We start from the raw sequence: 15575 nt of genomic DNA, 5'->3' as shown, positions 1-15575 counted from the left end.
AACATTTTTTAACTTAGATACACCCTGCTTGTATTACAAGCCCCTTCAGAACATTGCTTAATACATCACACGTTAGGTAAAGGAGTAGGTAAAACATTGCTTCTTACTTAACATGTTTTCTAAGCTGTCCTGGCATTTTGCATTGTGTCCAGGAAATTAATAACTAAGTACCCTAGGATCAGAAAAGCATTGTGAATGATTTGTGGTTGGGCTAGCATCAGGAATTCCAATATCAATCATGCTAATTCCTGAAAGCCTGATTTTAAATGAGCATTTTGGGATATAAAAAAAAATGCATTGAATTCAAGTAGTTGATATGGCAATTCCCATTATAAAACAGCTACTATGAAGAATCTCAGAGATGTTTCTGATAGAAAATTCAAGGAAAATGCAAAAAAAAAAAAGAACAGTATATACAACTAAGCAATAACTGTCAGTAGAACAATGAGGAGATCACAATGAGTGATTTGTTTGTGTGGGAAGCCATAATTTCCCAGCAGAGATAAGAATGGGTCCAAAGGAATTCAAGAGGTTTGAGAACTCTTTCCTGTTGAATGGAAAATGCTCTTAGCTAATATGCACTGGTTGTCCAGGCCCTTAGCACCTTATACACCAAACTGAAAATTCTGAAGAGCTGCTAAAAATGGCCTCAGTGGAATGTCCTTGGCATTCAGCAGGTTTTGTAGAGACAACACTACATTCATGGTCTGATATTCTTTATATGCCCATGCTGTAAATTTGCCAGCAATTAGCAGTTTCATAGCTTTTTACTATTATTGTTATTCTAAAGCATCAGAGCTGGAAAAGATAAACATGTCTGGTTTTTAATTACAAAAAGAGGAAGAAGGCTTATGTTATGGAATTTGCTAATGAAAAACTTATTTCCAAACAAAAGGCAATAGTGGGATAGCCGAACAAAGAAATGCTTTTGTACTTCAATGAGAATAATCAGTAACTGAGGAAAATGAAAGACCACGTTTCAAGGAGGGGATTATAGACTGATATATGTAGGTCATGTGGAGAAATACTTTAATGAGCATTCCCTTGAGTGTAACATCAATAATTTGTGGTTTTAAGACCACATTTTAAATTAGAAATGAGAAGATTTTTCCTGGTTTTAATAAAATAAGCTATGCTTACAGTACCTTCTGCTGTTTACCAATAAAAATGCAATTAAAATATTTGGAAAAACACGATTTATGAAATAGTATTTGAATTGTGTATGTACACAGAATCACTGTTTTTATTAAAACCAGAATTCATTAGAATACATGGAATATAATCTGTACACTGTTTTCCCAGTGTTGTAAAGTTAATGACAAATGTGCCCTTTCAGTTTCCTGTAAAGTTCTTTTCTTCACAGAAGTACTACAGAAGTTATTTTTTACAACAGAACTTTATTCTTTTATTGTTTTGTTGCAGAGAAACCTTATGGTTTAGAAACATTTCTTTGCTGTAATATTTTACTGTGAAATTAATCTTGTCTCTGCACTCTCCATGACTTGTGAATTCATAACACAGGCTAGATGCAAAAATAGATACCCGTAGCAAGTATCTTCTGTGGCTCTCTGTGTCTTTGTGTAAGGCTGATTTTGCAGGAAGGGTGAAGAACCAGAATTGGTGGTTCTGGACAATTTTAGAAGGGCAATTTTCAAAAAGAATAGGATTGCTGCCCCAACAAGGGCATGGCAACACAGATCTGTGCCAAATATAGTATTTTTGGTCTGTTATGTCTCAGGTCAACCAGGTTTGAACCACTTCAGTCCATAACATGTGTTGCTTGGAGCCAGAGCCAAAGTACTGTAGGATGCCCATGAGGAAGAGTTTAAGCCTGTTTTCTGGCTGAACACTCCTGATCAGCAATCCTTCCATGTAGTTGGCTGACACCAACAGAAATAAGAAATTCTCACTCTGTCCTATTGTAGGAAAAAAATCAAGCAATGTCTTAATTTTATAGTATAATCTTCTTTTCCCTTTGAAATAAAAGGTGTTGCATCAAATGTCCATGCAGGTAATGTCTGCCTAGTCAGTAGCTGGGAGTGAGTGAGAATAACAAAGTGGCTAGCTGGGTTCGTTGCTTTCTGTGGCCAGTTTTCATCTGTTTGCAACCCTGCATTCAGGTGCCTGTCTTCTTTCATAGGACCTTGCTCGGTGGAAGAGTCGCCGAAGGAGTGCTTCACAGGATTTAATAAAAAAAGAAGCAGAGAGAAAGAAAATGGAAAGGTTGTTGTCTGGAGAGGGAACAAACGAGCGAAGAAAAAGCATCAAAACCTACCGAGAAATTGTGGAAGAGAAGTACGTTGTTTTACTGCAGTGCTGCATGCATGCGTGGCTAAAAATGCTGTGTACTTCATAGGCAAAATATAACGGTGGGCAGCCGTGCCCATAAGGCTTGAGCTGAGGGAGGGGGAAGGATGGGCCTGGAGCTGAGGAAATGGGAATGGTTGCCAGTGTTAGTTTTCACGTGGTGTTTTTTCTTGTGCTGTCTCCCTTGCAGAGAGAGGCGCGAGAGGGAGCTTCATGAGGCGTACAAGAATGCAAAGTCCCAGGAGGAAGCTGAGAGCATCCTCCAGCAGTACATCGAAAGATTCACCATTAGCGAAGCTGTCCTTGAGCGCCTGCAAATGCCAAAAATTCTGGAGAGAAGCCATTCAGTGGAGCCAGATTCCCCACTGAAAGACCCAAATCCTCTAAGATACTTAAGGCAGCAGTCGCTGCCTGCTCCAAAATTCACTGCCACCATTGAAGCAACCATTATTCCAACCACTGAGTTAGAGCCCAGTGGTTCGACGGGCCGCACATCTCCGAGCAAAACTGTTGTCTCCAAGGCTGTGCCTATGCTGACACCCAAGCCTTACTCACAACCCAAAAATACACAGCAAGTTTTAAAAAATTTTAAGGTAGGATGTGTTACATTGCCCCGAATTAGTTAGGAGACAGAGGAATGTCCAAATCATCTGCATATTTAAATGTTTAATGCCATTTAGCTGAAAAACAGTAGCAACATTCTGATGTGTTGTATATTAGTTTTGTGCTCTGTGCTTCCCAGTCACCCTTGCTTACCAGCATCTTCTGAAACTTGACCTGTTCAGAATGGAAAATTTCTGCAAGACATCCTTCCTCAGGATAGATTTGTTTGGGTAAGGGCAGGGGGAGAAGAATCTTAAGAAAAAAATAAGGCATTTAGTGAGAAAGAGATTAGGAAAAATATGTTGTGGGCTGTTTGGTTGGTTTGTGGTTTTTTGTTGTTTTTTTGTTTTGTTTTTTTGTTTTAACAGAGAGGAAGGGTGGGAATTTGGAGGCCCTAAAGTTTGGAGCAAGGCCCAAACTGACTTTTACATCAGGGATTTGATTTTTGCCATGCCCAAATAAGTCTGTCCAATTCAACCAAATCATAAGGCTTTGAAACGTTACAGTGTGCCTGTATTCACTGGTAACTCCCTGCCCCTTCTGCTCTGAGGAGCAGCTGGCCCACAGATGCTGCCTGTTCTGCTTCTCACCAGGGTTGGGGAATGGGCAAAGATGCTTCACTAGAGTAAAGAGGGGTTATAAACTGTCCATGCAGGTTTAGGGAGAACATATTGGTGGAATCATGCCTGTGACAAAACTTGAGCTTACCCGAGCTTTTACCCTTGCAGTAGCCGCTGCCCTTGGCATTATGAAGCTTCCTGGCAGGCATCTCCCAAGCCTGCATAGTCCTGGTCCCCTTGTGTCTACCATCACTGTAACTTTGCTAGCAGCACAGGAGGACCTCAGAAGGCCTGCTGATGCCCGGGCTAGAGACAACATTGCTACCCTATCTATTCAGGTGGTTTGTTTCTTTAAAATACTAGTCAGCTTTGTACAGATAGTGACAAAGGGTGTTTCAATGTCCATTTTTCTTGAAGTCTGCCTCAACTGTTGGGAAAAGCCTCCCCAATTCCCAATGTTTACTGGTTAAAATGCGGAACTAGTAACTCCTATCTCTTTATACCTGAGCTGGTCTTTTCCTGGAGTTTACATTTTAGTCACTGCTTTAGTTACTCATCGATTTTGGTTTTTTTTCCTGATCTTTGACATATTTTTTCCTGGTAGGACTAGGGTATGTATATATTACACCTATACATATTAATGCATGTGTAGTTCACATATAGAAACTACCATAGAGATGCTTTCCCCCTCAGTCACCCCTAAGAGTCTAGATCCTGTTTGCTTGATGTGGAACAATGTGATTGATCTTAACAAGATAAATCTATTCTCTAGAAGGCACAGCTACAGACTTACTTCACCCTGAAACACCAGTTTATCAGCAATTGTCTGCTCTGGTGACAATATGTTGACTTGCTCCAGATCAGGAGGAGAGCAGAGTGTTTGTTTAACTCTGCAGCCAGGGCATCTGTCCTGATCATTCAAACAGTTGGTTTTCCTCCCTAATATAAATAGAGAAATGTCTTAGTCTAAACAGAGACATGAAAATGGATGGTCTGGCCTGCCAGTGTTTTTCTGGCTTTTTCTATTTTTGAGAGCTTTCATGACATGCCTCTCTTGTAGATAATCCAGCACACAGTCCCAGAAGACTTGGGGTTCAACATCTACCCACACTTGCAGTTAGAAATAAGCCTTATGAGTAGTTATATGTTGAGTAGATGATGGCAATGGGAAAAGACAAGGAACTTTTCATATGAAAAAGTTGTCTGAGCTGTTGAAAATCTTGTGGATCCTGCCTGCTTCTCCCCTGCCTAGGAGCTGGCTGTGAGAGGTGCTAGTTGACTTTACCTCCTTGCACTTCTGCAGGAGCTGAGGGTGCCCAGTGCCTCTGAGATGACCTCTTAGTTAATCACCTTTGTATAGAGAACAGATCTCTAATGCATGCATACAAGACATCTGCGGGAGTTGGGTTTACTTTTAGCTTAGCATTGATTGCATATACCAAGTTGAAGTGCTGCTCTTGAGGTATCCAAGCTGCAAAAAGTAATGTGCTGAAGGTATGTGAGTGGAGAAAAAAGGAATGGAGCAGAGAACACTGCAAGTTATTTTGTTGTGTTAAACTGTGTGTTCCAGTTCAACAGAGCAGTTCTGATGCTTGTTGCATCGGTTTTCAGTATCATTTTGAAGTGAAAAGATCCCACAGAATTTCTTAACTCAGAGCTTGTTTTTACGTGTGTTTTTTGTTTATGCAGTACCTGTGGACATCATGTTCATCCCAGTTAGCTCCTCAAAGAAATCATTGATCTATGTCATTATTACCCCCACATCCACTTATTATCAGAGAACAGTCAGTCAGAACAGTTGCTCCCTCACCTCTGCATGGTCTCCCATGATGTTCCTCCTGCACTGAAGGATCTCTGCACAGTGTGGCAAAGCCCTCCTTCAGCTCTTTAAAATTTGCCTCTCCTGACAAGCCCTGTGTTGTAGCTAGGCAGGTGCAATATGGTATTACAGGAACCTTGTGCTATGCCAGTCTTCTTGCTTATTCTAACTGATCCTTCTTGTGAATGGTTTGTAGCTTCTTTGGAACAAGACATTTTTAATATCATGGCTTCCACAAACAGGCATCCAAGCCTAATGTGAACACTTTACACGCCACCTTCATTCCAAACATAATTTTGAAATATTAAAGACTTTTTAAAAAAAGTGTTGGTGATTCAGTTATGCTGCATAGGAAGAAGTTGTTTTTGACTTCTTAGTTGTCTAGAGCTTATTTGTTGTTTTCTTCCTTGTGTAAGACCTCCTCAGGGGAATATATGCCCACCAGGGAGCTAACTAGACTTCGAGGACAAAATAGATGAGAGTTTTTACTCTCTCTTTTTCATGGAGATTGCATAAAGTTATTTTCTGAGAAAGCAGCTATTTATTTTATTGCTTCATGGAGATGGTAAAATGCCCTATTATATTTGTTGGTTCCTTTCTTCTCTGTTACAAGCAGTGAAGAAAAAAATATGGATGAACTCTGCTGCTCTGAACCCTTTAGAGTTCCTCAAAAAACACAGTTTGCTGATGTGATGAGTTTGTGAGACTGCTTAGTGGTTCATCAGTGTAATTAGTCCTGGAGAGACCTGCTTTCGTCTAGCATGAAGCAGTGCAAAACCCAGAAGTTTTAAGTCTAAATTTATCTCAAAGCTTTATTCTCCTTTTAAAATGCCCTGTTTATGTGATGTGCACAAAGAGTGTTTGTATGTTACTGAGAAACAAAGAAAGGGAGACAGAGACAGATAGACCAGGGAATGCAGGAAAATTCCTACTTTCTGTCTGCATTTTGTTTATGAATCTCAAAGAATGGGGTTTGTGTCTATTATTTGCATGTGTGCTTGACTCCGTCTTGCACTGATCGTACAGATGGTGCTAACAAGAGCAACAAAAATAGTAGTAGCGATAATAATGATGTGTAATAGTAACGATAACAATAATGCTACACTGAGTTCCTAATCTCCTAAATTACATTGAAAGCTAATTTCTTCAGCATGTTTGTTTAACTGTGTTCCGCAGGTAGATGGAAAAGTCAGCATGAATGGCGAGAATGTCAATGGAGTTGAAGAGAAGGATAAAGAGTGCACGACAGTAGTATTTACTCCTTCGCCAAGCAGATCTCTGAAATTTGATGGAGTAGCCAGAGGGGACAGGCCCCTGGTGGAGTTGCAGAAGGACCCCACAAGCACTGAGCTCGGCTTACAGAGGCCTGCCATTCAGAGCGTGCACAAAGAGCCAACAGTAAGAGCAACATGGGCGAATCGGTCTTATTTTCTCTGCCAATTTTCTGTCTCATAATGTGTTTAATCACTAAATAATGAAACCCTAGTGGTTACATTTGCTTTATTTCAAAGGATGTGCCCAGAGCAGAAAAAAAAAATAGCCCTTTATAAATTAAAGTCTTCTGCCTTTGGTCTGTGGGTAGAGAAATGGTATGGGAAGGTTCAAAACCCTTCTGCAGCCAGCACCTTCTCTTTGGATGTCCTGCAGCTGATAAGCGTGCTTTAAATGTGCTGGGCCAGTGAGAAACTGAGTCTGTGTCCCAACTATTGTGCAGATTTATTCAGCTCTTCTCCTGGTGGCAGCTGATTAGATCACCAACATAATTGGGCTGTGTAAGCCATTATAACTAGTCTCAGTTTTCAAATTTCAAAGAGGATCTGAATATGCTGGCAGCTTTGAGCATTCAGCTTTCAGTCCCCTCAGAAATATTAGAAAAGAGGATGAGTTATTGAAATACTCTTGGGTCAATGTGTGTCTTAACTGCCCTATCAAAGAAACAAATTAATTCTAGTTTTTCATCTTTCTCTCCTACTCTTCCCAGGAGAGAAAGGCAGGAAAAAAAATGGAGCATATCGCAGCAGGAATCTAGATGCTACAAAGTTGTAATAAAAGAAAGTAGATGGTAAAAATAAAACAAGAAATAAGGACTGAACTGCAAATAAAGTGTATGGAAGGAGTGTGAACAAATGGCAGGATGGAGAATTATAAATGTTTTTTGCTCTGTAATGACAAAGATAGAGAATCAGAGATGTGGTCAGAGCTGCAGTGTGAGAATTTTTGCTTTCACCTCAGACTTCTTGTGAGCATTGGCCAGGTGGATAAGAGAGGGAGCAGGCAGCTTTCTGTCACAGGGAGTGATGGCTCATTCATGCTGAGGGGTTTGTGCCTTATCACGTTTCCCTGCTTCATGCCAGTCTGCAGTGAGCATGGGGCTGTGTCGTGAGCACAGACGTGGTTCTGTCAGAGGGAGTGGGTGCAGAATTGAGTGGGTGATTTGCAGGAAAGCAGGCAGACCTGGCAGAGCAGAGACCACTTGTCTCCCAGGGGGAAGTCAGGTAAGCATTGTGTCTCATCTGGGAGAACTGGTATTGGAGATGCTTGGAGGATAAAGAGAAGGGCCTCAGCTTGATGTAGGTTAGAAACACAGTGGCAATCAAAAAAAGTAGCTGAATAAAAGTGTTACTGTCCCCTTTTTAGGATTTCCAGGCAAACACAGCCATGGAAGCATTGAGAGGAAACCCAACAGTAGCGTCCATGTTACAGCTTGGGCCTCTTTGTACCTGTTTGGTGCCCTGTCAAATGTCTGCGTCTGGTGTTCTGCCTGCAGGTCTTAATCCTAGTGGTAAAATTGGCAGAGGAAGCTGAATGGCGTGAATTCTCAGAGTCCTTGCACACAAATAGTGCCATTCTGCTCCTTCTAGTTGTTTGTTTCTGTTCACCCAGATACTTCTCAGTTTTAATTTTCCAGTCTTCCGTGATTTAGACCAAGTCAGAGGCAGTAACAACTGTTGCAGGAGTTTCCTAGTTCACGCATGCATGGTAAGGGCTTAGGTGCCATGTTGCAGAGATGGGGCATGGTAATGACACTCGGTGTCTTCACCAAGATTTGGCTTGTGTGCAGAGGCATGGGCCAGCACTGCTGGGCAGGTCAGTGTGGTGTGAGAGGTGTGGGCCTCACCTCTCTGGTGACTTAACTGCTGTGCTGCCTCTGTGAGAAGAGAACTCGGCCCCACTGGCCACTCTTTGTGCTTGCGAGAAAGTAACTAGTGCAGCACTTCGCGAAAGAAAAGGAGTGTTGCTTTATAATTTAAGCATGTGCTTAATGTGACCCATTCGTAGAGATTTTTGTCTGATGCTTAACCCTACTGAGTTTTTAGGAGAGAATGAGAAGACAACAGAAATAGGTATAGAAAAGCAGCCAAGATGAAGAAACAGAGTTATCTGGAGTGGAAGAAATCAAAATATTTTTTCGCTGAGAAAACTTACATGAATAAATGCAGATGAGCCTATTTCAAAGCCTCTTTTAACTTTCTTTCACTACCTCTATTTGTACATTTTCCGTCACTGAAATAGTTCAGAGACTTGTTAGCTTTATCCTTCCCAGCCTTTGGATAAAACGCAAAGGCACTAGCCTACTGCCTCTTGAGAGATGCTGTTTCTAGCTTTTCTTTTTTTCCCTCTAGTTGCTCTGACGCTTGTGTTGTTTTTGTATTTTATCTGTTTAATTTGTGTCCCGACTCTCTGTTGTGAGGTTGTATAATCCTCTGATATGTGTGTGTGTATATATATATACATTTATATATATATATGTATGTTTGAATTCTCTTCCTGCTCATTGCATGCCCCTTCCTCCTCCATCCTTTCCTATGGCTGCTCCCCCGCTATTTCAATTCAGCTGTCAAATTGACTGGCCCTGTCTTCTCTCCGCCTGGCAGCCTTCCCTTTGAAGCTGCGTAGCCCTGCTCTAAATCTGCCTGCCTGGCCTCAGGCCTTGTCGGCAGGATGGGAAGACGCTGTGCAGCTGCACTGCCACGGCCCTTTTGGCCTGAGCTTGAAAAAACAGCTTAGTCGAGTCGCACCACCCGAAACACTTGCATGATTTAGGTTTTGCCGGAGGTTAGAGAGGCCTAGGGATCGTTTCGTGTAGGTAATTCCTCGGGTTCTGTTGTATTTCTGATGGAGGGAAAAAAAACACCTGTGGTAATGGCTGGCGGTCATTGGAAATGTATCCAAGTCCTGCCTAAATTTACTGTGAAATGAGATGCAGAAAACTGCAGCTAGTGGAAAGGTTAGTAAAGAGGAATATTTTCAAGAATACATACTTCATCTATAATGTATACATAGAGTACTTGAGTACTTCGAGAAAGAGAACTACCTTTATTCAAAGTATCTTTGAAAGTTCCTATGGTTCTGAAGGCCGACTTTGCAAAGCAGGGTGAATTTGCCCTATAAACCAAACGAAAATATCTCACTAGTGGCTGTGAAATGCTGTTAAGAGAGCCAGTAGGCAAAGTACACCTGACTTTGCAGATGGAGAGATGGAGGCCAAGGCTGAAGCCCTGCTCATGCTCCAGCAATAACGCCAGCATCTTTAGGTTGAGCTTTCTGCTAGCAGTTATGCACATTGTAAATGCTGAGAAGTTGTATCCACTAGTTCTTTGAATTAAAATTGTCAGAGCAAATTTTCTCTTTCAAAGCAGCATTCATACAGATTTTCGTGTGGGGACATTAATTTGTCAGTGAGTAATACCACTTTATTGGAACCAATCCTTGTATGGCTATTTAGAAAATAGTAGATTGTTACAGCTCTAATTAAAACTCTGCTTTGAACAACGAAAAATTGAATAAAACTGGACCTAAACAGCAGTTTTTAAAAGGTAGAGGCCAGGATGGAGGAAAGAGGTTTGGAGTTTCCTTTAATTTTTAGTTAGCCAGCTTAAACTTGTCCATTTCTAGTCACTGCATGCTTGGCACCAAAGAAACTTTTTTTCTTCTATATCCAAGTTACACTCTCCTTCATCTTCAAAAATCCTGGTTGAACGGAGATTAAAGCATAAGCTTTCATGTGGTTGTGGATTCTTGGCCAAGCTACAGCAGAGCTGGGTTGAAATCCCAATTTGTACATATCTGGTAGGACAAGTCTTTGTTCCTTGATTCATGACAAGAAACACTTGAAGAGTAAGTACATGTATGCCAGATCAACAACAACTCCTTAAAACGCACATAGGAAGCTGGACTATCTAAAAAAGAGTTTGGAATGAGAAGTGAAAGCAACAAAACTTCTGATCAGGCAGAATGAGACCCTGTTGGATTTGATTATGAGCCTAAAGTCCAGATCTCTCATCTTCCAGACCCCCCATGAGCTTTTTAAATTGGCAAGTGACAGGAGCTTATCCCATATCCCAAATGAGCAATATTAACTCTAGCAAATGTCATCTGGAATGGTTCTGTGACTCGGAGAGAGGAATGCCTGATATTATTTCTTGAAAAACTTTCAAGTCTTTTCTTTAAACTAGAGATCCACCCTGATCTTTAGTTATAAAGAGCGATGAATGAAAGAGGCAGATGGTTTAATGTGTCTGAGCAGGCTGCGGTACTTGCATTGGCAAAGCTCTTTGCTGTGGCAGCCAAGTCAGGTCAGAGTTACCACTCACAGTGACAGAAAATGCTAGCTTTGATTAGGATATTGTATCAAAAAAAAAAAAACCTTAAAGGATAACCTGGAAAATAATGGTATGTATACAGTTTCAATAATAGCACTTTAAAAGATGTCACATGATTTTTACATATAGCAAATTGTACTTACTGCAACTAATTTCATTTCTGAATGATTTTACAGCCTTTTATCTGTATTTCCTAACTTAGTTCTTACAGTTTTTTCTTCATTTTTTCCTGATTATGGGTAGGGGTTTTTTGCCATATTTTCACTTGATCTTATGTGCAAGTAGTGTTAACTAATCTACATTTTGATTTAATTTGCATTAATAAAATTCTAGTTCAACTTCCTTTGAAGATTGGACTTCACTCAGCCCCATACTGCTCTATCTTGAAGTGGTGTTTGGTATCTTAGGAGTTCTAGTTACTACATTTGCAGTGTTTTGCAAGGAGAAGAGGTTCAGCCACAGATATTTCTGAATTGTGTAGTCTTAGTTAAAGAGATTTCTTGATTGATATTCTACTTAATGGGATAAAAATTCTAACCACCACAAACCAGACTATTTTATTAGCACATCAAGCAGGCATTTGTTAGCACTATAAATTCAGCTGTGCATGTCTTTTTGCTAAATGCATACCTTGGCTAGGGAAGCAGAAGTGATGTTTTGTCTTCTATTACGATTTGCTTGTAATTGCAAATGCAATTGCAATATTTAACTTTTGATTATTGCCTAAGGCTTCTAGAAAGTAAACAGAGGAAGCTCTCTTTAACTCCTAAGTAGCTAGATACATAAAGTAACCTAAAAACACTGCTCCATGGTACATGACATTCTTCAGTTTCCAAGAGTCAGCTGGACAAAGCCTTTGCAGCAGCCAGTGACCTGGGGGCAGAGCGATTATACGATACTTAGGAGATGTGAATGCTAGTTCAGCAGTAGGAAGGGAGTTGTATTGGTTATAACAGTAAAAAATTTGTTCTAAATATGTCACACAGCTGTGGGTAAAATACTAGATAATATTACCTAGTGTTATAAATAGTAATAGATATACTGGGAATGGGAGTTCCCCAGTGAAGCTGATTTAATTTTTTTTTGTAAATTACCTACTAATCAGTTTTATATTTTTAGCTTTATGTTGCTAGCATATAATTTCTCAGCAGAGAAGGGAAGAAAAATCAAGTCTCATGAGCAGGAATAGAACTTCTGCATGACTCCTCTATGTCATCTCAAAAAAAAAAAGTTTTTTTTTTTTTTAACTAAGTAGCTCTTTTTTATCTTCTTACTTCTCTTTGGAAGTGCTTCTATAAATAGCACCTGTATCTATGCATGGCACCTCTATCTCCATACTTGATATAAGGATTGTAGGCTCATCTAGTAACTACACTTAGGCAGGATAGCATAGGGTTATGCTTTGGAACAGTGGGTGGAGTTGTCACACAGGTGCCTTTTGCTTTTCTAGCTAAAATCTACTTGGATTTTGGCAGGGAGTTCAAGAAAATAGCTATTTGTGCAAGTTTACTGGAGATTTGCAGATTGTACAATCTCATGATAGTTCACGTTTGGGGTCTGCAATCCAGGCTCTTGCTCAAAGCATCAATGTCCATGAGGTCAAACCAGGCAGCTCAGAGTCTAATCTAGCCGTGTCTTGAAAATCTCCACGGACAGACACAGCACAGCCTTTCTGCACAGCCTGCTCCACTGCTGGGTTGTCCTCATGGGGAAAAGAAGTGCTTCCTTCCCCATTGAGCATGGCCAAGGCTGGTGATGAACAGAAGATTTCCAGCAGTTACTGTCCTGGCTGCTGTCATTTCTGGAGCCAGAAGTGAGGTCAAAGAAGACATTTTGCTTGAGCTTTTCTTGTGTTTTTCTTGGCTGGGCCTGAGGAAGTGGGAGAAAACTCAACTGCAGCACAGACCGGTGCCAAGGTGGGGTTGGAAAGAAGGGAGAGGTGGTTTAAACAGTGGAAAAGAGCACCTGAGAACTGTGAGGGACAAAGCTACCAGAGGACAGGACTTGGGTGAGGGCAGCATTTCTCTGGAGCCTGGTTTTTAACCAGCACCTCCTCTCATGGCTCTGTCCCTTCCTGGCACGTGGGACTCATGGGGGCGAGGTGGAGCCTGCTCCCTCTTGCAGATGTCCGTGACACCGTGTCACCTGGCCTGCAGCACAGCAGTGGCAAAAGCCTGTGCAGCCAGGCAACATGCCCTGCTTATTTATTTATTTATTTATTTTTCTGTTGGATGCATCCAATCCCAAGTCTTGGATGTGTTAGAAGCAATAGCTGGTTGGTTTGCTGCAGGTTTCTTGGTTTGCCTACTGGGAAGCTGTTAAATAAATCAACTGAAGTGCTACTGTTTTTTGGTGTTTTTTGATGCAACAGCCCTCTCCTGGATCAGGAAGCTTTCTGCATAAATTGCCTCACAAAGGACTTGGGTTATTGGCTTAATATGGTCTCACCATATTTTTTGACCCTTCTTAATAATGTTTCAAGTATTTATTACCTTTAAAAGGAACTCTGGCTTTTCCCTTCAGATGACAGATTGTGTAGGCAACCGTGGGATAAAGGAAGTATTTAATTATTTTGTCACTTTTAAAACTTTAGAAAGTGCTATGTATTCACTAATATGTAAGTTGTTATGTTATTCTGTTAGAGAGAGAACAAGGAGTGAAATGTATGTTTATCTTCAGCTAAGACAGTTCGAAATATCCTACTATTTTTGAAAATTTGTGTGTGCTATTCCAAAGCAACTGTGTAATGGGTGCTGATGTGTTGAATGGGTGTTGAACCATTAGGAAAGGATGTTAAAGCCCAGTAACTCCACACCAGAGTAGCACATAATTCCCAGCACTTTGCTTCCTACTGAGCTCAAATCATATACAGTTTTGTTCAAATATATTATAACAAAGCAGCAAGCATTGCCTTAAGGAATTGACAGGTACTTTTATTTCCACTGCAGTTGTCATGTTTTCAACCATGCCGTTCTCTGCAGGCCTCTTCGGTGGACGAAGATGCAGCAGCCAGCCATCAGGTTGGGGCTGGCTCTGGAAGCGCAGGACCTGTGAGCCCGGTGTGTGCTTCCCCAGGTGAGCTGCTGCTGCCCAGGGCTTGCCCGTGCCCCGACCCCTGCCCTTGCCCTTGTCCTTGTCCTTGTCCTTGTCCTTGCCCTTGTCCCTGCCTCTGCCCTTGCCCACCAGCAGGCTAAGGCCACTCTGCAGCTGGAGCAAAATAAGTGCATCCTCAGCGGCACCCAGAGGGTTTGTCAGGAAATGCAGAGTGTCTCCAAAATGACAAGCCTAACCACGCGTTGCTTTGGTTGCACACTGACTGCTTGCTGCTTGTGTGTGGGAATAGCTGCTGCAACCAGAAAGCCATCAGGGCAGAGGCTGTCACTCAGTAACACCCTGCGCTTAGCCCATGTTTTTTTTCTCAAGATGCTAAAGAATGAAGTACTTTAGTCCTCCTTCCAGGGGCTTGCAGTTGGAAGTGAATTAAGTCAATGATACTGTGCACACTGTTGATTTTCCACAGTAAAGACTTTAGTGTGGAAGGCAGGACCCCAAATCAGGGGAATGCAATTTGCTTCTATCTTTCTCTATTGCATTTGAGGCTACTTTCCCCAATAGCATAATAGCATTCCTTCAATCTACCACATAGTATCGTACTAAGTTCTTTTTGTTGATGTTATATATATAAATTTTAAATGGGTCTATCATAGTTTATTGTGGCATGGGTATGTAAAAGGTAAAAGTCAAAGCAGATTTTTAAATGAAATCTCTTCCTATAAATGTTATGTAAATAGACTGCACTGCTCATCAAACATGAAATTACTTAAGCAATTAAGGTTTGCCATCAATTTAATATAGTACCATCACCCCATGAGTAGAAGCACACCCAGCCTTTTTCTTGAGCTGCTGCAAGTCTCTAAAGCACATGGACTAAGTCTGACTCAAATACTTGAGGGGCTCACAGATGGAAACAGGCAAGCCTTTCAGATAGATAAGTCATTGTATAGCAGCACAGAGCTTAACAGTCTTGAATTGCACCTGACAGGTAATACAGAAGTCTTGGCTTCTCTAAGGTTAATTTTGCCTGTGTTGAGAGATTATTTTTAAAAACATCTAGTTGATGAGCTTATGGTATATCTGGTAAGAAAATAGATTGTAAGAAATAGGACACTTTATTTGAAAAAAAAAATGTTAACTTTGCAACTTTGCCTCTTGTATGTGTGGATTAGTTTCAGATCAGAAGCAGTCTGAGTCAACTGCAGCTTGTGCCAGCCCTATTGTGACCACCTTAGAGTTACCCGCTAGCCCCATCCCTTTGGAGGAAGCTGCTTCCAGTGAGAAGGATGCGAAGAAACCCGAAAAGGACCCTCAGAAGGAGGCCCAGCTCCCTGCTACGCAGGAGGTGCGTCAGGGCAAGGAGGAGAGGGAGTGGAAAACAAAACCAGACAGAGGAAGAAAGGGCTCTTGGGCAAATGTCCATTGCACAGGCCCTAATTGGTGTTTTACTCAGCCGTGTCACATCAGAGGTTCATTCAAAGCAGCCTGCAAGTGAATGACCCCAGAGGATGGTTTCACTGCAGAATCAGCTTGTATTGGAGAGCTGCCCTGCAAAGAGAGCCCCCAGGGTCTGCTTGCAGCATCCAAATGTGGAAACTGTCAGGAGCAGAAAAGGGAACTTAGCCTGCA

At 41.4% G+C, this 15575-nt stretch overlaps 1 protein-coding gene across 1 annotated transcript in view; it reads left to right on the top strand.

Moving 5' to 3' along the window:
- Positions 1 to 15575, top strand: part of LIMCH1 (LIM and calponin homology domains 1) — a 157825-nt gene that overhangs the window by 127978 nt on the left and 14272 nt on the right. Inside the window, exons 18-22 of the mRNA XM_088524767.1 lie at positions 2141 to 2295; positions 2498 to 2900; positions 6466 to 6687; positions 13874 to 13967; positions 15119 to 15291. Of these exons, the coding sequence (XP_088380893.1) occupies positions 2141 to 2295; positions 2498 to 2900; positions 6466 to 6687; positions 13874 to 13967; positions 15119 to 15291 (1047 nt within the window). The remainder of the gene's footprint in view (positions 1 to 2140; positions 2296 to 2497; positions 2901 to 6465; positions 6688 to 13873; positions 13968 to 15118; positions 15292 to 15575) is intronic.

This window comes from Tinamus guttatus, unplaced genomic scaffold, assembly GCF_059628265.1.
Source record: "Tinamus guttatus ecotype Peru unplaced genomic scaffold, ASM5962826v1 Tinamus_guttatus_pri_ptg000213l, whole genome shotgun sequence".
Lineage (NCBI taxonomy): Eukaryota > Metazoa > Chordata > Aves > Tinamiformes > Tinamidae > Tinamus > Tinamus guttatus.
The sequence above is the reverse complement of the archived record's forward strand: the minus strand, read 5'-3'. Positions and strand labels throughout refer to the sequence as shown.